This window comes from Ostrinia furnacalis, unplaced genomic scaffold (assembly GCF_004193835.3).
Source record: "Ostrinia furnacalis isolate ACB-3 unplaced genomic scaffold, ASM419383v2 OfSCF4982, whole genome shotgun sequence".
Taxonomy (NCBI): domain Eukaryota; kingdom Metazoa; phylum Arthropoda; class Insecta; order Lepidoptera; family Crambidae; genus Ostrinia; species Ostrinia furnacalis.
The window spans coordinates 74,901-101,288 of NW_021135221.1; the positions used below are offsets into that span (position 1 = coordinate 74,901).

General features: G+C 41.7%; 1 protein-coding gene across 1 annotated transcript; it reads right to left on the minus strand.

Moving 5' to 3' along the window:
• Positions 1-1,332: 1,332 nt before the first annotated feature.
• Positions 1,333-26,388, minus strand: GCS2alpha (glucosidase 2 subunit alpha). Its single transcript, XM_028315118.1, has 19 exons — positions 26,377-26,388; positions 25,694-25,821; positions 24,574-24,784; positions 20,413-20,524; positions 19,088-19,232; positions 17,545-17,682; positions 15,899-16,007; positions 14,912-15,051; positions 13,820-14,007; positions 10,264-10,406; positions 9,398-9,495; positions 8,532-8,654; positions 7,996-8,161; positions 6,716-6,852; positions 5,929-6,041; positions 4,825-4,982; positions 4,096-4,209; positions 3,303-3,412; positions 1,333-1,677 (listed from the first exon to the last, which is right to left on the minus strand). Exons 1-19 carry the CDS (start codon positions 26,386-26,388, stop codon positions 1,464-1,466), a joined length of 2,559 nt encoding a protein of 852 aa, XP_028170919.1. The 3' UTR covers positions 1,333-1,463.

The window sequence follows — 26,388 nt, forward strand, 5'->3', positions numbered from 1 at the left end:
AAACCAGTGCTAGGGCGAATGTAGCCCGTTTGAGACGCGTCAAACCAGTCTAAACCAATGCGAGCGCGAATACCGCCCGCTTCAGACGCGTCTGTGTGTGTATGCATACAGATTGCCTTCTGTTACTATTTTGTGGTAGAATTGAGTGTTGACTGTAACCAAAGGGTTTAGAAAAGCGTCCAACGCGACTTTTTAAAGAGAAGTAGCCTCAGGGCCGTATCGGGAAGCTTAAACATCGATTGGAACTCAAGCATAGATCTTTAATTTTTTCAAGTTACATGATTGCGTTTTTAGCGGGCTTATTAAAAAAGTTCCGACACTAACATCTGTGGGGTTACTTCGAAAAACGTTATCTGAAGTGTCGAATGTTGCCATCCCTCTCACGCAAAGCGAAATGCCAGTGTGAGCAACGGTGACAGATAGATCCGAAACTACGTAAACAGCGTTTCGGAGTAGCGACTCGTGATTTTTCTAGAGGACCGCGGGAATTTCGAGTAAAAAGCGACTGTCTTAATTTCTACATCATGGGGCGTGGACAATTTTAATTTCGAAATCACTTTACGGATCGAAAAAACGGCATAGCTAACCCCAAGTGCTTGATGGGGAAGTATTTTCGAAATAACAAAGCTGTCAGTTCGCAACATTGTCCAAGGTTATGGTGCCAAACTCAACCGATCACAGACCAGTGTGCTTACCATGAGTTTACGTTAGGTGTGCACACTAGCGAGTGCATAAAAAAAAAATACACCACTACATTTTTATCACCGAAAAAATTTTAACAGGTTATGTAGAAACGTGTGAAAAATTTAAATAAAAATTTATAAGTGCCACTTGTGGTCTAAACTGAATAAATGATTTTGATTTTTGATTTTGAAAGCAAAAGAAAAATTAATGTTTTTCATAAAGTTATTTTTTTTATTCAATTTTCTTTAGTCCGTATTTTACGGGTCACAGCCGGGTCACTCCGCTGCTCGCTAGAGTAGTCGTACGCGCTGGCACATTGCCCCGATCTGTCTGTCTCGCTCACGCCTCGAATACGTTTCCAGTGTTATTATTACATACTTAGCTAACTTAGACAATGTTAAGTTCTATTAAGTGTTACATTATCTTACGTAAATAGTGCTAGAGACGAGTGTGTCCATAAAGAATTACCAATTTTAGGATGAAATTTTGAGTAACTTTATTTAACTTTTTTTTTGCATAAATAGGATCAGTATCAATAATTCATTACCGAGAAATTTTTTTCGGTGATAATAATTTAGTGGTGTATAGTTCCAGAAAGTAGCCGCTAGAGCGCTGTACAATTTGTCATACATTTAATGTATTTTTTTACGCAGTCGCTAGCGAGCATATTTAACGTAAACTCATGCACATTTAACGTAAACTCATGGTGATCACACTGAGTAGCTTGAGATCCAATCGCCTTTCAATTTTTCTCACGCCCTGGGCTCCCTTATATTCTCTCAATAACTGAACCGTATAGTCCAGGGCTGGGCCATGGCAGCCCCGGGCTTCCTTATGACCAGGACATCGTTCCCTTTGTGTAGCGTCATGGGCAGTGCCACGGATGACCCGGCCTGGTGGAGCCGAGCGGAGGCTGGTGGCGATCGCGCGCCGCATATGACGATGCGTTCTACCCACGATTTGGTGGGGTAGACGGCTTTTTCGTTGATCATGCTGGGGATAGAAAGAAAGGTAAGTTAGTTTTAGTTGCCATGAAAACAATTGGGCTGAGTTACCACCTTACTTTAACCGTAACAATAACCGTTGTTTTTGTATGGAGTTTGACGCTTGTCATAGTCATAGTAAGATGGTACAACCTATCTGGAAATAATCAAATTAAGTAAAGGCTTATTTTCATTAGCTTGACCGCCAATAAAACCCCAACCAAAGAAGGTCATGAAGGTCATATTTTTTCACAGTTAACTGTCATTGGACCCGCAACGAAATTAATCAGAAGAACAAAGTAGGAATTAATAGTTAAAGAATTACTTTCTTCCAGTAAAAAGTGGATGATGGTGACAAAAAATCTATTAACCACAAGTTTCCACTTTAAAGTACGGCCAACGAGAAGCGATACCAAATGTAATGTAAACAAACCCAATGTCATGGTCATTTGGAATAGCAGGGGTGGGTTGCACCACCTATCTTTAAAGGTAACTATAGTCTATCCAATATAGCTTGATTAGAATGACAGCTGCCATCAAAAGTAACGACATAACTTTGTAGTAGCGATCAATGAGAGCTAAATATTGGCGGACAAGAAATAATTCACGTCTGACCTACAAACAATATTTTCGACGACAGNAACAAAAACCGACTTCAAATGCGTGAACACAAAAAAAAAACTAAAAATTGAAAATATTGGGTATAAAAAAGTTCATCCCCAATTTTCCACCCTTGGGGGTTGTTTTTTCTATTATTAAATTTAAATGGGACCACCCTTGAGGTATTACCTATACGCAGAAAAAAGATTTGTTCAAATCGGTTCATAATTGGCGGAGTTATCGCGTAACAAACATAGAAAAAAAAAAACATACGGGTCGAATTGAGAACCTCCTCCTTTTTTGAAGTCGGTTGAAAATTAGTCATATCTCAAATTTCATGACTTTTCTACAGACATATTAGGCTCGTTCGAGCTGTCATCGGTGTCAATATAACTTGGTAATTTAGAAAAATCCTTTATAATATGCATGTGTTTACAAAAAAGAAAAAGTATTTATCTTCCCATTAGACGAACTTTTAAAACGCACAAGGTTGAACTCGGGATTCTTCACAGATGAGAGAATACAAAACTCTAACAACTACGATGTTATAAAATCAATGCCAATAGCATAGTTACTACTTAGATGAGTAGCCCTAAGTAATAACTATGCTATTAGCATTGCATTGCTTATATTTTTATAGTGAACTAGCTTTCCGCCCGCGTGGAATTTTGTCTGTCACAGAAAAACTTTATCGCGCGCGTCCCTGTTTCAAAAACCGGGATAAAAACTATCCTATGTTCTTTCCCGGGACTCAAACTATCTCTATGCCAAATTTCATCAAAATCGGTTGCGAGGTTTAAGCGGGAAAGCGTAACAGACAGACAGACAGACAGAGTTACTTTCGCATTTATAATATTAGTTGGGATAAGCTGGAAGTTTAGAAAAATTGATTCATCAACCACATCGTATAACACGGAGAATGGGACAGATCAAGTATCATCTACCCTAGTATTTTTAGTGGAGCGGATAGAACAGATTGCATAGTTTTCATACCCCGTACAAATAAAATTTTTAAAATACTTATTAAATACATACCTGTACGTAATCGCGTCTTTCGTGTACGTGATCTTGGCGTAAATGTACTTCTGTTTCTTGTACTCGAACGTTTCTCCGTCGTCTATGTACAGGGTACCCTCCGCTGTGTTCTGGAAATGTAAATAAGACAATGGTTGTAGTTATTTGTAAGTCCATCGCAAACGATAGCATAGCGTATTAGATATTTGTTGCAAAATAGGTCTTAGATACGATGTTTATCTTGGTGTGTGTATAAAAAACGGAAATTTTTCAGGAGAAGCCTTTAAAACTTTGACACCTCACAAAAATAATGATTTAAGAATATAGATGAGATGAACAGCATATACTACAACGTACCGAAACTATGCGTACTACAAAAGTATCGTTATCGCACCAAGTAAAGGGGTGCTTTAGGGTCATCATCATCATCATCATTTCAGCCATAGGACGTCCACTGCTGAACATAGGCCTCCCCCAATGCTTTCCACGTTGATCGATTGGTAGCGGCCTGCGTCCAGCGCTTCCCTGCTACCTTTACGATGTCGTCGGTCCACCTTGTAGGTGGACGTCCCACGCTGCGTTTTCCGGTACGCGGCCTCCATTCCAGAACCTTTCTGCACCATCGGCCGTCAGCTCTGCTTTAGGGTCATTTTTGGATATTTAACTCATATTGCATTTTTTACAAAAGTGACAGTGTCGCAAGTCTAAATTTTTCATTGGATTTGGACTTTCAGACAAGGAAATAAAGTTCAAAATTTGGTGGGAAATATTTTCCCACTACCTTATACCGAGCTAAAAATGATGTTTAACTCACATTAGCGTCAAGCGCAATGACGAGCGTATAAGGGTCGTTTGCCATGAGCGCGGACGATCGCCGCACGCGCTCCTTGCGCGGGACTATACTGCCTCCTCGCTGGTATACCGGGATCTGGTGGGAAAATAATTTATTCATCATAATGTATGCCCCAGCTTCGACTCCCAGTGAGGTCCAGGGCATATGGACAAATTCATCAAGTTGTAAGTCTGCCTGACTAGTTACTAACATCTTATTTGAATCTATCACAGAACTATAACGTTGACATCACGGTTGTGAAAATTAACGTTAGAAAAGAGGACCAACGGCTATATTGCAAGCGTTACAATGAGGGCTATCGTTTTTATACTTAACAGTTGGCACCCCTGTTTGACAGGACCTTACTCTACAGTGGCGCCATCTTGATGAGTGCAAATACGATAGTCCTCCTACCACTTTCGCGCTCACCAGTTGGTGCCACTGTCTTCGCTACTAGCAAGTGACAGGACCTTACTCTACAGTGGCGCCAACTGGTGAGCGCTAAAACGATAGCCCTCATTAAATAGTAAATATTTACAAGTTAGGTAGTTATAATTAAATTATTTTATATTTATTACGCGAGCCAGGCAAGTAATGTCCGTGGACTCTTATTAAAAAATCGTTTACAATGATTGCAATCGTTTTTATTTATTTACTTAAAGTAAAGGTTAGAAAAAACAAAAAAATACACCAAAACTTATAAACACTGACCTTAGCGATATTAACTTCCTGCGTAAAGTACCCGTTAGCCTTGTGCGCCTGGTACGAGTCCACGTCGTACCAGATGGTGTGGGATTCAGCTCCTGGTAAGTAAACTTGCACAGTGGTCGCGCCCGCGGCTGTGACTGGACGGACGAGGAGCTTGTTGCCTGGAGGTGACATTATTTTTTATAATAAATGTAAAGTAAATACTTTTTACTTTAAGGTCTATGGTTTATCTATGACTTTGATGTCTATCAGAGGAATGTCACAGTGAAAAGTCATTGTGGAAAATATGAAGATATTTTAAGAAATAATAATAAACTTTAAATGTCGTATCTTTTATTTTACAGGTTTGTGTTATTTATAGCCAATGAATGAGGAATTTATTTCAATGAGAAATGTATTAATATTGAATAAATCTTTTAGTTTACAGAGCAACACATACGTTTATTTTATCTCTGAGAAAGAGTACATTATATAAATAAATAAGCCTTTTAGTAAATACTGAATATTATAAAAGAAACTTAAGACTAAGACGGTTACGCACTTTACATGTAATGCTCGTAGTGCCGTCCACACGTAGAATTCGTGTTACATTACACGGTGGATTACATTACACATTACACCTGTCTCGGCCTAGCTTTACAAATTATGTACTCAGATATAAACAGCAGATAAAATACAATTACTTTGTGTTTATTTCAAATGTTTTAATTGAAAGAGAACTTTCACATTGTACTCAATTATTTATTTGTTTAAATACTTTATACATCTGAGTGTCCCTAGTTTCTGTGACAACCTGTATAATGAATGATACAGTGACAGTCAATTTTGTGCAGGTGGAAGATTAAATAACTATTATTGAACCCGCAACGAAATTAAGCGGAAGAACATAGGAGTTCAAAGTTAAGAATCGAGTGTAATTATTTATTTGATCTATTGTACTTGACTCATTATCATTTCAGCCACAGGACGTCCATGCTGAACATGTGCCTCCACCAATGATTTCCACATCGCCCGGTTGGTAGCGGCCTGCATGCAGCGCCTTCCTGCTACCTTTATGAGGTCGTCGGTACTTGACTGACCCTGTATAATTTGATAAGATGGTCTTACCCAGCAGATAAGTGTCATCGATGGTGAAGGTAGCCTCTTCCTGAGGGTACTCCTGGAATAGCGGCCTCATCACCGGCAGACCGTCACGTGTGTGCTCGTAGAATAGGGTGTACCTGGCATTTGTTTCATTTATTAGGAAAACATGGCAGAGCAACATGAGACTGATTATGAAATAGTAAAATCTTGACTTTCCTGGATAAAAAAGCAAGAATTTGAGTTAGTTCGTTAGTTAACTTATGAAAAAATAGTCGAAACTAATGAAAATTCAAAGATTATCTCTTTCGCGCGCCAAAGTTCAAAAGAAGATGAGGCACGTGACGTCAAAGCTTGTAAAAAGTGTAGCATTTTTGACGTCACGCGGACCTTCATCGCACCATAACTTCGTAATTACTTGTTTGATTAACAAATCAAAATATACGCGTCCAATATTTTTTTGTAATAATTGAAGGACTAAGTTTTATTAGGAAACTAGCCTAATGTTTATGTATCGCTAAAGTCAAGTAGGTAAAGGTCGTGGTCTTGGTCTCTTGTGTTTTTATGCACCAATAGATAAAATGGTATCATGAATGTTTAAGTACGATATTATAATATGTCAAGTAAGGACAGGATAGTTTTTACTCCAGTTTTTGAAAGGTGGACGCACGCGATAAAATATTTCTGTGAAAGATCGATATTCACAAAAACTAGGTGCTATACGAAGATTTGTAAAAAAATACCAACAACCTCGCAGTACTAAATAAAGTCACTTAGTTTCAAACTTTCAAATAAATAGTTATTTATACGTTACCAGAAGTCGAGCAGTGCGTATCGGCGCCTAGTAGCGTCTCGTAAGAGCGCAGTAGTGGCAGGTTCATATAGCCAGGGCTCGCGGCGTTTGGTCTCGATGTGAGAGTGCGCTCGGAAGAACGGTTGGTAGGCACCCGCCTGCAGAACAGAATATAAATAAATAAATATCCTTGGACATTTTACACTACGCTTCTAGTCCCAAACTAAGCAAAGCTTGTACTATGGGTACTAGACAACGGATATAGACATACTTAAATATTTTATTTTTGTAAATACATACATATTATACATAGTAACACCCAGACCCATCACAGAAATTAAAATTCATCATTTCAATTTCTGCCCGGCCGGGAATCGAACCCGGGACCTCTCGGCATAGTAGTCCGTATCGAAACCACTACACCAAACGGCCGACAAATACAATATACAGCTTAGCTTAAAAGACGCCCACTGAAAATCAGTGTCTTGGCAGACGGGCCAAGACGTTACTGAGTGGGTGACCTTTTTGACAACATTATTATTATTTTTCTTTTTCTTTCTTTCTCTGTTTCTCCTTTTGATGTAATGTTTGTTATTTATTATAATGTTAAGAATGTATTTATTATTTATGTTGTCAAATAAAGATTTTTCTTTCTTTCTTAGCACGGGATTATTCTCAACTCTTATTCCCACCGCTGCAACTCCTGTGTAGCCAGGACCTACAGCTTGACCGCCAATAAAACCCAACCATTGAAGGTCAAGTTTGTCGATTGTCCAGGGCGATAGTTAAACTGTCATTGAATCCGCAACGAAATTGATCAGAAGAACTTAGTAGGAGTTTGAAGTTAGGGCAAAACAAACGTTAATTGACGTTTAAGAAAAGTTATACAGCTTATCACGTTACAATGATTATCTTGCCATGGCACATTTTTTATTCAAATCTGGCTCGAAGGACCAAATGTGTCAGAATATGCTTGACACTGTAGATTACATGAGCAAAGAACTCTAGCATCGGTATTATCAAAATATCCAGTGCCTTTCCTTATATCTATTGGTTCAAATTCCAATCCGGCTCGAAGGACAATCTATCTCTTGACCTGGTACCAGCGCGTCACGAGCTCGGCCTGCGGGTACTGACCTGGTACCAGTGCGTCACGAGCTCGGGCTGCGGGTACTGACCTGGTACCAGCGCGTCATCAGCTCGGGCTGCGGGTACTGACCTGGTACCAGCGCGTCATCAGCTCGGGCTGCGGGTACTGACCTGGTACCAGCGCGTCATCAGCTCGGGCTGCGGGTACTGACCTGGTACCAGCGCGTCATGAGCTCGGCTTCAGGGTACTGGAAGAAGCCGCCGACGTCGGAGCCGCAGAAGCTGACGCCGGCCACGCCCAGCGACAAGCACATGGGAACCGACGCCACCAGGAAGCCCCATTCGGCCGCGTTGTCGCCCGTCCATACTGCCGCGTACCTGGACGAAAGGTGGCAACGTTACCTGACGGCTTAAAGTAGGCGCACACCGTTGATTTTTCGTCGGCCGATAGTTTAGTCGGGCAGTTGATCAGTATGGGCATGTATGGGAGTGCGCACACTACGCCGATTCGATTTGGCCGATTCTTCATGCAAATTAAAATCGGGCACAACTATCGGCCAACTAAAAATCAACGGTGTGCGCTTACTCTTACATTCAAGTTTTTAAAGTCATTTATAAGCTTTTAAAAATTAAAATTCCACTGGTTCATTATAATAACCTTAGGATTGATTTACAACATATTTCAAAAAAAGGTGTAAGACCCTATTGGTGAAAAGTATTAATTAATCATTAATGTAGCATTGCTTACCTCTGAGTGCCGGCGAAGACAGCGCGGGTGAGGATGAAGGGCCGGTACTTGCCGTCGCTGCGGTCCAACATGCCCTGGTGTGTCGCACGAATGTGGAATAATCCGTACTCGTTGTGGATGTGTCTGGAATGGAATGTGTTTCATGCATTATAAGTAACTACCGGCCGCCCGCGACTTCGTACGCGAGGACCTCGTTTCACCACTTAGCTCGTAAAATCTGTTGTTTGATATCATGTTGACAGGTGGCGTTTAACGGCTTCCCCCGCATGAATATTTACGAACGTCAAAAACAGTAGTTTGTCCAACGCTGTAGATTTTAACCAAAAATGATAGATGGCGCTTTTTAGACACGTCTTATTAATTTATTGAAAATTGTTTGTCACATATCATCATAAATTATAGCCTAATGTTAATCTTGGTTATAAAAAATAATACTGTAAAGTTTCAACAAAATCCGTTCAGTAATTTTTGCGTGAAAGAGTAACAAACATCCATCCAGACATCCAAAAGCTTTCGCATTTATAATATTAGTAGGATAAGAGGGTCGATTTTGCTAAAAACCAAAAGTGTGATAAAGATTATGGCTACCTAAATAAACTCAGACAAAGACTTCGACATTACGTTACTCCGACACTACTGAATATCGACATTACTTCGACACTATACTACTCAGACAAAGGATATTACGCCTTAATTTAGGTTCGTTCGTTTCAGCAGAAAGACGTCCACTGCTGGACAAAGGCCTCCCCCAAGGATTACCACGAAGACCGATCCTGCGCCGCTCGCATCCAGGCACCTCCCGCGACCAGATTTATTTAGGTAGCCAAAGATTATTTCGACAGTGTTAACACTGTTGACTCGCTCACCTGTGTTCCCAGAATGTGTGCAAGCCTTGTGCATCTTCATCGTGCTCGCGGTAGTGACGGCAGTCCTTCGGCATGGTGATCTCAGGCCCGTTGAACACCTGCCGGGAAATATCACGTCATCATCATCATAATTCAGCATCATTTGTTTGTTAACCTAAATAAAATTAAAATAAAATTTTAACCGCCCCTATGTGTTCTCAGCGCCGGCTGATATGTTGTCTGTCACAGAAAAACTTTATCGCGCGCGTCCCTGTTTCAAAAACCGGGATAAAACTATCCTATGTCCTTTCCCGGGATTCAAACTATCTCTATGCCAAATTTCATCAAACTAGGTTCAGTGGTTTAAGCGTGAAAGAGACACAGACAGACAGAGTTACTTTCGCAACTATAATAGTAGTATAGATTGTTTTTTATTTAATCATAAAGTTAATATTCCTTTACAGAGCAAGAACCACACATAGAGCAGCAATCACGAAATCTCAGAAACTACAAGTGCTGACTCCTAGTCTCAAATTTTGCATGGGGGTTCCTTCTAGAACGTAGGTGCTCACTAAGACGGGATTTTGCAAAATTCAAGCCCAAACGGGATCCACGCCTACGAAGTCGCGGGCGGCTGCTAGTACTAAAGTCTGGTCGCCAAGCACGTAGAAAATCGTCCAATGACCCCAACCAAGCTACCTATCCTTATCGCTCGCGCGTTATTATATTGCTGTCGTGACTGTGCGACGGGCGCCCGCAGTGAGTGTGCGAGCGCGACAGCAACATAATTACACGCGAGCAATAAGGATGGGTAGCTTGGGGTCATTGGACAAAATTCTACGTGCTCGGCGACCGGATTATAGTACATCATATCATATAATACTCACGCTAGGCTCGTTCATGTCGTTCCAAATGTGCACATCCTTGGACGTTCCGGGGAAGTTCTCGAAGCGGAATCGCTCGGAATAATACTTGCTGACCTCCGGGTTCAGGAAGTCCAGGTACGATGAGGAGCCGGGCCAGCACCAGCCTGGAGACAAGCATAGTGACATTTGTATTTAAAACTTACACAAATTAATGTACAGTCACGGAATGAAAAGGTTCGTCAGTTTACAAATTGATTCCTTCAACGAATCGCGAGCACATATTACCTTTTGAAACTATGTTACAGAATAACCTCGAGTTAGAGAAAATAATCTTTAACTGTTCGTCGGTAAAGTTCAAAATTATTCAGATCAAAGTTGTTTGACGATTTATCTTGTCAAGAAGATTATTATGATTGATAAACTAAAACCTTCTTGTTGGTTCAACCTGCCATTATTATTTCTATTAAATATAAAAAAACTATTGTCAATTGGTCAATGTCATCATTGCATTGCACTGATGGGATAGAAAAATAAACAAGCAAAACCTTATTTGTTAGCAAACGTCATATTTATTTAAATGTTAGCAGCACTGTTTCTTGCACTGTTATGTTGGCAGGTTTGACTCTTACAGCACCTAGTGCAAGCGAAAACCGACACTAAGGTGACGAACCTTTTCATTCTGCGACTGTACATAAGGCGAACTTAATCTATACTAATATTATAAAGCTGAAGAGTTTGTTTGTTTGTTTACTTGAACGTGCTAATCTCCGGAACTACTGGTCCGATTTGAAAAAAAAAAACCGGCCAAGTGCGAGTCGGACTCGCTCACCGAGGGTTCCGTACAAACCTGCAAGGTTTACAAAGTTCGTTCATTACGACAATCGAGTCATAACTATGGTATATATTGCAAAATTAAATTCATAAGTTTATATTTATTAAAAAATATATATTTTGTAATGTAACTAAAAATTTAAGGTTTTCGGAATTTTTCCTTCATGTGTGCTATATAACGTTGCTTCATGCCAAATTTCAAGATTCTAGGTCGACTGGAAGTACCCTTTAGGTTTTGATTCCCTTGCGAGTACTTGCGAGTTTCAAAATATGCAGCTTAAATTGCTGTTTCTTTTGATTGCGTTGACATAGAAGTTTGATTTTGTTACAACTTAAAGGTATTATAGACCTGAGTATTTGGTATGAATTTCAATTTAATACCTCTACGCGTTTATGAGGAAATGGGTAGTAAGTTTAAAATTATTAAAAAAATATATATTATGTGATGTAACTAAAAATGTATGGTTTTCGTAATTTTTCCTTTATCTATGCTATAAGACGTTGCTTCGTACCAAATTTCAAGATTCTGAGTTCACGGGAAGCACCCTGTAGGTTTTGATTCCCTTGCAAGTGTCGAAAATTTGCGGCATAAACGGCTGTATCTTTTGATTGCGTTGGCTTAGAAGTTTGATTTTTTCACAGCTTCAAGGGACAGTAGACCTGAGTAATTGATATAAATTTCAGCTTCATACCTCCACGCGTTCCTGAGAAAAAGGGTCTTGACAGACGGACGGACGGACAACAAAGTGATCCTATAAGGGTTCCGTTTTTTCCTTTTGAGGTACGGAACCCTAATTAATATATGACACCACGCTACGATCAATAGGAGCAGAGCAACAATGAAAAATGTTGCGAAAACGGGTTTTCACGCGTACGAAGTTGCGGGCACAACTAGTGCCATAATATGGCTAAAGGATTTAATATAATAAATCTTAAGCTAAATAATTAACGTACCATCGTATTAGTCCTTGCCGTGTGTACCCTCCCAGCCCTAACGTACCTTCGTAGTCCTTGCCGTGTGTACCCTCCCAGTTGTAGTGACGTACCTTCGTAGTCCTTGCCGTGTGTACCCTCCCAATCCTAACGTACCTTCGTAGTCTTTCCCGTCCTTGTCTTTAACGTAGAGTCCTTGCGAGGTGGCGTCCTCGTGCAAGAAGTAGCCTGCTTCACGCTTGATGTGAGGGTCGATGATGATCCGAGGCGGCCCTTGCCGCGTGTACCCTCCCAGTCCTAACGTACCTTCGTACTCCTTGCCGTGTGTACCCTCCCAATCCTAATGTACCTTCGTAGCCCTTGCCGTGTGTACCCTCTGTAACGTTGCCGTTTGCTGTTTTTTCACAAATTAATATTTCTTCTCAATATTCTGATTTTGGATACCACTAGCGACATCTATTGGCGTGATTTAGAATTAATTTGCAATAGATGGCGCTTTTTGCTCAGTTAATTGAAATATACTTTGATGAAACATTTCCTAGTGTTTTTATATTGATTATTCTATTTTTCAAATAGAATATTTTCAGTGTTCTGGAAATTGTTTTCATCATGGTTTTATTAGTACAGTATTTACTTTTTCAAACGGCGAAACGAAACGTATCGCGATGTCTATGACAGAGCGGCTGTCAGTGGAGCTGTCAAATGACTTAGGAATTTGTCGATCGTGCGCAACCGCAATTTGATTATTTTCGGGAATGTAATTCCTTTTATTTCAAATCGGGTGGTGCAAAATGCATCCACGATAATTTCTTGATGAATAAATAAAAATAACACACATGAGGTAAGTTCCCGTCGGAGAATTTATTTATTTTTCGTGATTGATATTTTTCGTATTCCAGTACGTGGTTATTTCATGTGATCGTTTCTTTCAGAGATTCCCTAAATTCTATTCGGATGAGGGTATTGGGTTGCTGAGGGCTGCGAGCGAAGCTCAAATTAGTGAACAGCCTTCGTAAGTATTTCTTTCCCATTGCGGTTTTTTTCATAACCTAATGCCACGTTCCACATGTGATGCTGACATGTGTACCCTCCCAGCCCTAACGTACCTTCGTAGCCCTTGCCGTGTGTACCCTCCCAGTCCTAACGTACCTTCGTAGTCCTTGCCGTCCTTGTCCTTAACGTAGAGTCCTTGTGAAGTAGCGTCTTCGTGCAGGAAGTATCCTGCTTCACGCTTGATGTGAGGGTCGATGATGGCCACCAAACGGCGCCCCTTGCCACATGTACCCTCCTAATCCTAACGTACCTTCGTAGTCCTTGCCGTGTGTACCCTCCCAGGTCAGTGCCATAATATGGCTAAAGGATTTAATATAATTAAATCTTAAGCTAAATAATTTACGTACCTTCGTATTAGTCCTTGCCTTGTGTACCCTCCCAGTCCTAACGTACCTTCGTAGCCCTTGCCGTGTGTACCCTCCTGGTCCTCCAGGAAATATCCGGCTTCACGCTTGATGTGAAGGTCGATGATGGCCATGAGACGGCCCTTGCCGTGTGTACCCTTCCAGTCCTAACGTACCTTCGTAGTCCTTGCCGTCCTTGTCCTTAACGTAGAGGCCTTGCGAAGTAGCGTCTTCGTGCAGGAAATATCCGGCTTCACGCTTGATGTGAGGGTCGATGATGGCCATGAGACGGTCTTTGTCGTGTGTACCCTCCCAGTCCTAATGTACCTTCGTAGTCCTTGCCGTGTGTACCCTACCAATCCTCGTGACGTACCCTCGTAGTCCTTGCCGTGTGTACCCTACCAGTCCTAACGTACCTTCGTAGTCCTTGCCGTCCTTGTCCTTGACGTAGAGTCCTTGTGAAGTAGCGTCCTCGTGCAGGAAATATCCAGCTTCACGTTTGATATGAGGGTCGATGATGGCCACCAGACGGCGTCCTTTGGCTGTTAGATTGGCCACCATTTCAGCTGGATGCGGGAATTTTTGCGCGTCCCATGTGAAGTACCTGTACAACGGTAATTGACGTTAATAATACTAAAAGAAGGTGAAAACTAGTCTTTAACATTCACAAAAAAGATTTAGCATCCGACATGGCTCAATCAGATTGACCTGAATCTCTCATAAGATGTGAGTTCTATCTAACTTTCTCGTAGGATGAGAATGAGGGACTATGTGGATTCTTCTTCTTCTTTTTTGATGATGTTGGCAGTACACGTCGAGGTCGACTTGATTTGTGCCATTTTCAAGTTTAAAGTGAGACGAGTTACTAAATGAGACAAAGTAATGATTTAATGAAGGATGATAGATGATACCCCTTCCCACCCCTTGAGTCTCAGTAAAGTTGTGGTGCTTTACTGAGACCTCATATGGACTACTTGAGAGAACCCGAAGAATCACGATGCACTGTTTTGATTCATTTGCCCACACTCATGCACGTTTACGAACACTTAATGGTTAATAATCCACCATTATTACACATTAATAGTCGCCCAAACACGAATTTGAGGAGATAAAACAAAACCGCTAACATGAAGCCAAGAAGTCCGACTATGTGGATTGTGGACACGTCAAACTCTTTCCCCCAATCTTTATTACGTTATAAAGCTATACGCTTTATTTATTTATTTTAAATTTTTCACACGTAAAATTTGAGAAATCTTGATTTCATTCGGTTGACATTTTCAGACGGAAACCTGTGGAATATACAATATGGTGGAAGGGTCTTGGTGTACCTAGGTACCATCGGCAACAGTGTTAATTATCCATTGCCTGTCATGTCGTCTCGTTCTATCGCAAAGAATCGCCTTTTGATGAGAGCGAGAGCAAAAACGGAAATGGATAGTTAACAGTGTAGCCGTGTGTACATAATTATTTGTGGTGAAGAAGACTATTTTGCTGTATATACTCACTTCTTGCGGTCGGTGTACTCGATATCCAGCCAGATGACGTCAGCTGGTATGTCGTGGACGTCAAAGTTCTCGTCGACTCCGCGCACGTCTGCCTCGTCGACGTAGTTCCAGCGGCACTGGTGGTACGCCAGAGAGAATTTCTGGGGAGAGAGGACATGTTAAATCTATATCTATAAAAGCGAAAGGTCACTGATTGACTGACTCACTCATCATGAAATCTCAGAAACTGCAAGTGCTAGGAGTCTCAAATTTAGCATGGGGGATCCTTTTAGAATGAAGGTGCTCACTAAGATGGGATTTTGCAAAATTCAACCCCTAAGGGGGTAAAACGGGATCCACGCGTACGAAGTCGCGGGCGGTCACTAGTTTATTTATAATGTTCATTACATGTCAAATTTTCAATACACTTTCTTATTAGTAATAGTCAATTGCAGTATCAATAAGAAACAAATCATGTCCGTATTTGGGATGATCAAGTTCCGTCGAGCGGTTGGTCTTCCTAGGTACTGCTGGGACGATTAAGTCGGTAAGGACCTGCACGATTTTCACGTCGATAACTGGCGACAGGTGGCGCAGAATAGATTATTAATAGATCGGGATGGAGATTTATAGTTGAAGGCCAAGACTCGCTTTAGGTCGCTGCGCCAGCCCAGTTAGGTTTTTGAATTTAAATTACCATTCAATTTGTGTGGAGCAACGTAATCTTTCGTTCTTTTCAAATGTCACTGCTGGACAAAAGTTACCCCTAAGAATTTAGGCTTTTCCCGCAACCTTCACCGTCGCGTCAGTCAACAAGGTTACAGTGTAATATTTTAAAGAAACTGGACAATTGACGAAATTTTATAGTGTGACCTGACACACGCATAAGCATATCACTTCTTAAATGCATAGAAAATTCATTGACTTTAGGGGTTAGCGTATCTTTACTGGGAAAGACATATGTTCAGTAGTGGACATCATATAGCTGAAATGATGATGAAAACTCACCGGCGGTAGAGGAGCGGCGCCTGTGAGCCTGGTGTACTGACGGAAGACATCAGCAGGCTTGTCTCCCATCATGATGAAGGTGTCGATCAGACCAGACTCCGACATGAACCTGGGAACAAGGGAGCATTTTAGTATTCAAGCAACTGTAACAAACATGGCATGACACATTAACCTAGGAAAGATGGAAGGAGGTCTAACCATACCCAGTGCCAAGTGAAGGAAGTTCTGCTACAATATGAGTTGATCAGTTGAGTCATCTTATGCCCGTTTTCACCATCAATCCCTAATTTTAAAGTGACCCCTATGACATCATAATGCCTGTTATGTGTTACCATAGGGGTCAAAATTAAGGATTGATGGTGAAAACGGGCATTACACCATCATAGGAGGAGGTCTCACTACAGCGGCACAGTCACCAAGAGGAGACGAGGAGCTTGACATGAGTCTCCTTTTTTTGAAGTTTTTCCGTTTATGCGCAAATTGTCAAGCGATCGCAATCTGCCAAATTCGCAAAATGTCAAATGCGCAAAATGTCAAGTTTTAAAAATGTCTTTTTATTACAGTTTTATGGTTTCATACCTATTTAAAAAAACCTTAACATTATAATGACTAAAAGTTCTGCCAATTAATTACTTGACTTTTATTATTAAACCTAAACAACTGGACATTTTTAAAACTTGACAATTTGCGCATAAAGGAGTTTTTCTACTATGAGATGAGTATGTAGGTCATTTAACACCTTCTCTCACTAGAGGAGGTCTAACCAAAGTGGCACACTCACCTAGAGGAGACGCGGCGCTTGTGACCACCAGTGACAAGGTTGACGAGCGAAGACACGACGGTCTCGTCGGCGTAGTTCACAATGTCCACCCACGTCTCGGCAGAGAAGTTTGCTACATTTACACCATTTACCTAGTGTCAAGTGAAGGAAGGCACAAAAGGCACCTATTGGGCTAGGGAAGGAAGGAAAGTGATTTATCTAAAATATAGACATATCTCTGTCTCAGGGGAAGGGGAAACAATATTCCTAGTGATGCTACTAGGGGAAAGGGGAGGTTTGTTACATTAACACACCTCACCTAGCGGCAAGAGTAGGAGGGGGGTTTTTGCTACAATGACATAGTAGACTTAGTCGGCCGTTTGGTGTAGTGGTTCAGAACGGACTACTATACCGAGAGGTCCCGGGTTCGATTCCCGGCCGGGCAGAAATTGAAATGATGAATTTTAATTTCTGTGACTGGTCTGGGTGTTTTCTATGTATAATATGTATGTATTTACAAAAAAAAAAAAGTATTTAAGTATGTTTATCCCGTCGTCTAGTACTCATAGTACAAGCTTTGCTTAGTTTGGGACTAGAGGCGCAGTGTAAAATGTCCAAGGATATTTATTTATTTACATACTCACATAGGGCTAGGAAAGTCATGAGGAAGTTTGGGAACAGTGGCACACTCACGTAGAAGGGACGGGGTGCTTGTTGGCTAAGACAGGTGGTTTGTCATGACATGGCACACCTAGTAACATCATAAGTGAGAGGAGGTCCTACTGGAGTGGCACGCTCATTCAGAGACGCGACGTTTATTTGTTAAGAGGTTGACGTAGAGACCTAGGAAAGATGGGAGGAGGTTTAACCAAAGTGGCACACTCACCTAGAGGAGACGCGGCGCTTATGTCCACCAGTGACGAGGTTGACGAGCGAAGACACTACGGTTTCGTCGGCGTAGTTCACGATGTCCACCCACGTCTCGGCAGAGTTGTGCCAGAAAACGCCAACAGTTCGCTTCGTTCTGTAAGGAAACACGTGGGTTTAAAAACTTTGTCAGATCTAAAAACCTTTAAGGTATTAAGTCCATGTACCAAATATATTAGCGTTAAAGATTAAATAAATGTGTTTCACCGCGGGTGTGGATACTATTCAGAAATTATTTCTTTTCTATAAATTAATCAGAGGATCAGAAGATTATTGCCCTAAAGGGCGTTAATTGCTTGTAACAAAAAAATGTCAGCCTTTGAAATGGCCGAAGGTATTTTATTTTGGCTGTCTTGCTGAACACAACTTTTGTGTGTGTCTGTATTTTATTGTGACGTCAATCACAAATGTCTCCTCCTAGACTTTTAAAGCGAGTCGTGGCCAGTGACCCGGAAGGTCTAGCTGACTCCTCTGGTTGGTTTAGACTTCTAGAGCAAGTTATACAGTTCGGGGGGCCCGCCGGAGGTCCTGGCCCCCCGTGGCCCCCGCGTGCCCACTCACCCGTGTGCGTAGAGCACCGGCACGGCGCCGTAGATGGCCATGCGGCTGTCGCTCATATTCCAACACGTCTAGATTATACAGGCGGGGGTCCCCGGGGGTCCTGACCCCTTTTCGCCCCGCCTCTCGATCACCCTAAGTGTCCCCCGTTCACCCCGCGTGTCCCCACTAGTGATAAAAGAACTCGAGTCGTTTAATTTTCCGAGTCTTATTATAATGACTGGAGTTCCCTCAGTTAGTAAAGAGTCTTGAGTCGTATTTTTGGAGTCGAGTCTTGAAAATCGAGTCTAGTCCTAACTTAAAGGACTAAAAGACTCGAGTCCTTTCATCTCTAGTCCCCACTCACCCGTGAGCGTAGAGCACCGGCACGGAGCCATAGATGGCCATGCGGCTGTTCAATTCGTATTCGAACACGTCGAGGTTGTAGAGCCGGTAGGGCTCCCCGCCGGTGGTCCTTCCTGGCCCCTTTTTGTCCCGCGTGCCCCCCGATTGCCCCCGTTCGACCTATACCCCCATGCTCCTCGATCACCCCACGTGACCCCATTCATCCTATGTGCCCCATGTGACCCCCTTCACCCTGCGTGCCCCCCGTGGCCCCCACTCACCCGTGAGCGTAGAGCACCGGCACGGAGCCGTAGATGGCCAATCGGCTATTCAGCTCGTATTCGAATACGTCTATAGTCTGGTCTGTGAGCACGTAGAATTTTGTCCAATGGCCCCAAGCTCGCGCGTAATTATGTTGCTGTCGCGCTCGCACACTCACTGCGGGCGCGCGTCGCACAGTCGCGACAGCAATATAATTACGCGCGAGCGATAAGGATGGGTAGCTTGGGGTCATTGGACAAAATTCTACGTGCTCACGGACCAGGCTTTACTAGAACACGTCTAGATTATACAGACGGGGGGCCACTGTGGCCCCCGTGGCCCCCGCGTGTCCCACTCACCCGTGCGCGTAGAGCACCGGCACGGAGCCGTAGATGGCCATGCGGCTGTTCAGCTCGTACTCGAACACGTCGAGGTTGTAGAGTCGGTAGGGCTCGCCACCCGTGGTGGTGGATAAGGCCAGGCCGTCGGTGTGCTCGGGGATACCTGGGGAAAGAAGTTTAGTTATCATCAGGTCAGGACGCGACACGGCGTGAAAATATGTAAAGCCCGGTCTGCGAGCACGTAGAATTTTGTCCAATGACCCCAAGCTACCCATCCTTATCGCTCGCGCCTAATTATATTGCTGTCGCGACTGTGCGACGGGCGCCCGCCGCATACGTATTGGCGCGCTCACATACAAACCGCGCTCGGTGCGTTTCTATGAAGATGACCTACTCATTTGTATTTACTCTGGCGTTACTCACCTCGGGCAATGGAATAGTCTACGCCAGGGTTTCTCAAACTTTTGGCTCCACGAAGTCCTGTTAGTTTCCAAGGGACAGCGAACCCATTATCTAGCTATTTAAGTTCTGGGGTGCTAGTAGACCTATCCTACTTTGCCACAACCAAACTTAGACTTAGACTTACAGATTTTGCATAATAAAGACAATTTATTTAAATAACATTGCACTGTTCGTATCCATATTTTATGTTACTCCTACACTACAAAGGACGTTGAGTCATGTTGGTTCAATTTCTTGCTTTGGTTAACAGCATTGGAAATATAATACACTTTAACCAGTTTGAAACTTTCAGTTGCGTCGCGTCATGTGTGGTCTCTCAACGGACGCTATGGCAGAAACTTAGATGCAACTCAAAAGTAACTAGCAGTTGCAGTTTTGTTGCAGTTGCGTTTCACAGTCTGTTCTGGGCCTAAATGCTCTCATTTGACATAGGTTTTAATTGTTGAGATATTGGACTACAGTTCAAACATTTCTTTTTTGCCCATGGTCCTTTAAATAATCTAAATCTGTGATCTACACTGTGATTCTCTTCATAATTCGTTATAATACGAAGAGAGCAAAAATGAGAAAACGACGCTGAAAAAGTATAAAACAAGATTTTCAGAATACTGAACTGAACAAAGTTGCTAATGTACTCGTAGTTGCATAGTAATTATCATGTTTGGAAAACCGCAGTCACACGTCAAAGTGCTACGGTAGGTAAGTATATGTAACGTGTGACTATGCCTTTCCAAACATGAAAATTACTGTGCAACTACATTAGCAACTTTGTTCAGTTCAGTATTCTGAAAATCTTGTTTTATACTCTGATCTGACATCTTTATTTTTTGTTTTCTAATTTCTTTTTTTTAATCCTGTCTTTGACACACTGTGTTACTTACCATAGACTTGGTCAGCGTCAGGGAACGAGAAGTCGAGTGAGATGGCTTCATTACCACGCGGCTTGCTGTCGTGGTGCGACTTGAAGTTCTCGCCCCACATGCCTTCTTCTTCCTGCTAACAAAACAAACATCATCAGGTCTCCTGTACGAGTGTTTATAAGAACAAAGTTCGTAAGACTACCAACAGATGGCGCTGTGTTAACTTAGCTCGCGCAAGTGTAGTATTCCGCGAGCCCCTTTATAGTGAATTGTTTTGTATGAAATTGACTATCTTCGGAACAATATACCGTTATTTGCTAGTCTACCTAGCATTCCCGCGACTGGACATTGTGGTCATTATGGTCCTTCGTTAGGGTCCTGCAACAGGGGTCCGATGCCCGAGCTGCTCTAATTTACTATTTTTGCATGTCTAAATTCAAATTATTCCATCGCATGTCACATGGGTAAGGGTTGACAGAACATTTAACTGTACAAAGACGACCCTCTCTAATTTACCAGATGCAAATGGAGGACTCGGAAAGCACTATTGTTATTGATCATTTACACATTACCGAAGCAACATTTTTAGCTACAACGCAAAAGAGTTATAAGTTGGACATGATTTGCTTGTTACAAATAGACCGATTTTGAAATGTTTTTGGTTTGAAAACCTATCAAAAATTGGAAACTTGTCCATTGCAGTTGCCGATTCGTTACAGTAATTGAAGTAACTTTTAGAAACAATATTACTGATCCGTTTTATCATACGAATCATAGATTTTTTTGTTTTTGAATTTAGATATTAAAATGACAACAGTAAGTTGTGACCATGTGAACACAAAATGCACAAAACACAACAGGAAGGCGCTGGACGCAGGCCGCTACCAACCGGGCAGCATGGAAAGCATTGGGGGAGGCCTATGTTCAGCAGTGGACGTCCTATGGCTGAGATGATGATGATGACGAACACAAAATGCATGACGTATTACTACCACTACCGCATCCCTATTTATTTTTACATTTTAAGGATTGGCTATTCATAATGTATAATTGATTACTTATTAATAACTACAGAATGTAACACCCGCGACCTACACAGATAAGGTGTTAATTATTATGTAATTAGGACTAATATGCGTGTAAATTACACGTTGCTCTGGATATGACCTCACGTAGACAATAAATTGTACAAATCATAACACTGCACTCATTAGATAACGCGTGTCACAAATAATGTAAACAAGTTCATTGTAAGAGTATGCGCACACCGTTGATTTTTAGTTGGCCGATAGTTGTGCCCGATTTTCCCGATTTTCCGAATCGGCGTAGTGTGCGCACTCCCATACATGCCCATACTGATCAACTGCCCGACTAAACTATCGGCCGACGAAAAATCAACGGTGTGCGTCTACTCTAAATGCAATCATAAAATTAAAAATAATAATTGATATTTTAATTTAAAAGAAAATCACAATTTATTATGATATTTTTTAAGTAGATGGATGTTTCGATTTAGAATATTATCTTTTTATATTTTTATTACAGGTCTAGCGCTTAAATGAGTGTAGGAGCGGCAAGTGAGGGTGTTTTTGTGACGGCCAAACGTCAGGGAGACTTCACATCTGTATAGATGACCCACGCTGAACTGTCCCACCAAACTCAATGACAGGGGGCGCTACCATCGTTCAACTACACTCGGCATCAAATAAATCGCACCTCCCGCGACAAGCACTTATCAAACGTATGCATCCCCACTTCCCACCAATATTGGTACCATTTGAAAGCCTAGTTCTAAACTTCATTTCATTAAAGGAAAAGATTTTACCCCAAAAATGTGTCTTTAGAAGGATCCAGAGTAACTTCTTCAAAAAATAGGTAGTTACGCTATAGCCATTTTTTATGACTATAAAACTGTTAAGTTGGGATTAATCGCTATCCATCTGTTAAAGAGGACACGTGAGATCTTTATTTGGTTTTATAACCATAAAAATTGGTCTAATTGATCCCAGAGGTGAGCCTAAAGTGAGGTCTATTTTCAAGTCACATTTATGGTATATGTTAATCATTTATTTAGAAATGAAATGTATTTTTCTTTAAGGATATTTATTGGGCTTTCAAATAACACCAAAATTGTTGGGGTACCATGATTGTGTCAGAAGAAAATCTTTAAAGTTCGCGTCGCGGAAGGTGCGGTTTATTTGATGTTGAGTGTATATGGTTTCCAACATGGCAAAAATCGGAACCAGCGATCCGGTATTGACGGTGGCGCCCCACTGTCAATGTCATGGATAGGACAGTCCAGTATTTTGGAACTATATGCTCTGTCACGTCATAATATGTCAATGTCACCCCTACCGTGTCGCTCCCATACCGGCAGGCAATGGCTCAGTAATACTGAGTCAGTAGGTATACCTATAATTTACATTCTAAGTTAATCAGCTATTTACTTTTGTTCCGTTTAGTATCTCAAGTTCATTGAAAATCTGTACTGTAAATACCTATAAATTATTTATCAGACATTTTGATTGATTTGTAAATCACATACATTATTTTGTTATCTCTATACGTGCTGAATTACACAGATAGATAATAAAATTGGATTGACGGGACGGATTTCGACTTAACTGCGGTTTGTTATTTTATTAATGAAGGACGCTAGGTTACAATTAGTTCTAACGCCGTTTATGAATTTGCAAGTCTATTTGTCACTAATGCTCCTGATGGAATCTCGCTTTGCGTGAGAGGGACAGATACACACGAAAGTTTGGATAACGTTGTAGGGTAGTAGTTTATTTTACAGGGCTTATAACTGAAATCGTGAATCGAGATCGTTATTAAACTAATCCGGTATTATTTCCTTCAAAAAGATACAAACAATGGACTAGTATCCATGCGTGCAAGTAATGCATACTCATTATGATAAATGCTGTTTTTCTATCCGTTACTTTTTTAGGCTTAAACCAGAACACACTTAAGATAAAGTTTGGTATGGAGATAGTTTGAGAGAGGGAAAAAAGGATAGGATTATATCCTAGTTTTTAAAAAGGGAGACATGTGCGATAAATTTTATCAGTATATTATATAACGATTGTGACGTAGTTTAAAGTCACTGGTATCTTTTACTGAAGATACAGATGATCATTGTCATCGAAAATGACACGAGCGGAGCCGCGGGTAAAGGTTAGCGCACGACACACGCGAAAACGTTATCAGTCACGTACAGATAACGGAGATCAATGAGGAGTCATCGATCCCATGTACAAAACAATGTTGACACGTTCTGTAATCTTTGTCTATTTATCTATTGAATTAGTCATTGAATACGACTATTATTGATTACATTATTGTTAATACAGACCGACATCAACACTGGTCTAATGGTTAGAGTCTGAGAGATTCTATTTGAAAAATTGTTTCAGTGTTAAATAGAACATTTATTGATTACTAGCTGTGCCCGCGACTTCGTACGCGTGATAACCCGTTTCCGCAACATTTTTCATTATTGCTCTGCTCCTATTGATGGTAGCGTGATGTTGTATAGCCTATAGCCTTCCTCGATAAATGGGCTATCTAACACTGAAATAATTTTTCAAATTGGACCAGTAGTTCCGGAGATTAGCGCGTTCAAGTGAACAAACAAACAAACAAACTCTTCAGCTTTCTAATATTAGTATAGATTGAGGCAATAGGCTATTTAATATCAGGCTTATGCTTCAACCACACCGGCGCGTGTACGTGCACGATCAAAGGCCAATGACAGGTCGCGCGACCCATGACAGTTCGCGCGACCTGTCATTGGCCTTTGATCGTGCCGGCGATGGCGATCTGCACGCGTTGGTGTGGTTAAAGCTTTACACAAATAACTATTTCACGCGGACGAAGTCGCTACAAACCACAGAATAGTAGAACATAATTCGTGACTTAACCATCTTAATTCCAATCAGAAATTTTAATATAAAAACAGTAACCACCACCTGGCTGGGCTGGAAGACGTAGCGTGGGCAGGCCTCCTACTAGGTGGACCGACGATCTGGTAAAGGTCGCGGGAAGAGCCTGGATGCGGGCAGCGCAGGACCGTGCATTATGGAAAACCTTGGAGGAGGCCTTTGTCCAGCAGTGGACGTCATTTGGCTGAAACGAACGAACCACCACCTAACCTACCACCACCACCACCTAACTTACCACTTGAACAACTTCGCCGTTCTCTTCATTTTTCTGTTTTTTCTCAATCAACGGTTCAACCAACAGCTGAGAGTTCTCATTCAGAACCACAGCGACCTCTCCCTCCTTGTCCAGGAACTCGATCTTCAGAGGGCTGGCTGTTATCACCACCTTGTGGCCTTTGGAGTTGGCCACGATGAGCTGCCCGTCCTTCTTTGAGACTTGATCTAACCTGGGAAGGAGATAAGGTTAGATTTCCCCTTTAAAGATGATATCTGCACTGGAGAGTGAAGAAATACATAAATAAGTAGTGTTCTCAGTCAAAGTCAAAATTTCTTTATTTGTTTAGACTAATAAATAGTTCTTACAAATTGTCATTTTGCTCTTAAGGAGCCTCTACATGTCTCATAATCTTTTTACCCTACCAGCGCTTCGAGACCAACATTTGGCAAGTGCTGAGAAGAAGCGCCGCAACAAACTGAGTCACCACTGTCTGCCGGTTAATATAAATAAATAGAAATAGTAGTAGTAGTTACATTCGATTCAGGAGCAGTTCACTGAATTTACCAAGCATTCTTGTATGGTGTATCTTATAAGAATGGGTATACAAGATTGCGTGGTATATTAAACAAGGTAGTGACAGTAGAAAAGACTTAATATGAAAAGGACACTACAATCCGCACATAGTTGTGAAACTGACCGCAGATGAAGCAAAGAAAAAAAAGATAAGATCTGTTGATTTGTGAGGCTTGCTTTCTGAATAAAATCATTGGTACCAATTAACAAGCAGTGACAGGTGATGGGTTTTAATTCTTCATGAGCTGGCTGGCTGAGTTTGAGAAATTTCATTAATGATACTTTTCTATGATGTTAAGATTTTTAGAATAACATGCAAAAAGTCTAAAGCCTGGTCCGTGAGCACGTAGAATCCCGTCCAATGACCCCAAGCTACCCATCCTTATCACTCGCGCGTAATTATATTGCTGTCGCGACTGTGGGACGGGCGGCCGCAGTGAGTGTACGAGCGCGACAGCAACATAATTACGTGCGAGCGACAAGGATGGGCAGCGGGGTCATTGGACGGGATTCTACGTGCTCAGGGACCAGGCTTTAGTTGTGTAATAAAATAAAAGCGTCTTACTTGTCAGCCAACGGAGTGTCCTTCAACGCAAGCATGGTGGAGAAGCGAGGGTACAACGGGTTGACCTCTTCCATCTCCACTCGGAACGTGCTGTCCACCAGAGCCGATATCTTAAGCACATACCGGAACTGTGAAAATTTTTTTTAGTGTAATAACAAATTACTAATATGAAAATCCCAACTAATATTATAAATGCGAAAGTAACTCTGTCTGTCTGTCTGTTACGCTTTCCCGCTTAAACCTCGCAACCGATTTTGATGAAATTTGGCATAGAGATAGTTTGAGTCCCGGGAAAGAACATAGGATAGTTTTTATCCCGGTTTTTGAAACAGGGACGCGCGCGATAAAGTTTTTCTGTGACAGACAAAATTCCACGCGGGCGAAGCCGCGGGCGGAAAGCTAGTTATAAATAAATTCTGTCTGTCTGTCTGTCTGTCTGTCTGTTACGCTTTCCCGCTTAAACCTCGCAACCGATTTTGATGAAATTTGGCATAGAGATAGTTTGAGTCCCGGGAAAGAACATAGGATAGTTTTTATCCCGGTTTTTGAAACAGGGACGCGCGCGATAAAGTTTTTCTGTGACAGACAAAATTCCACGCGGGCGAAGCCGCGGGCGGAAAGCTAGTAAAATATAACGGACAAATCTTCTAAGACAGTGATTCTCAAACCTACAGCCCATATACCCCTATAGGCAT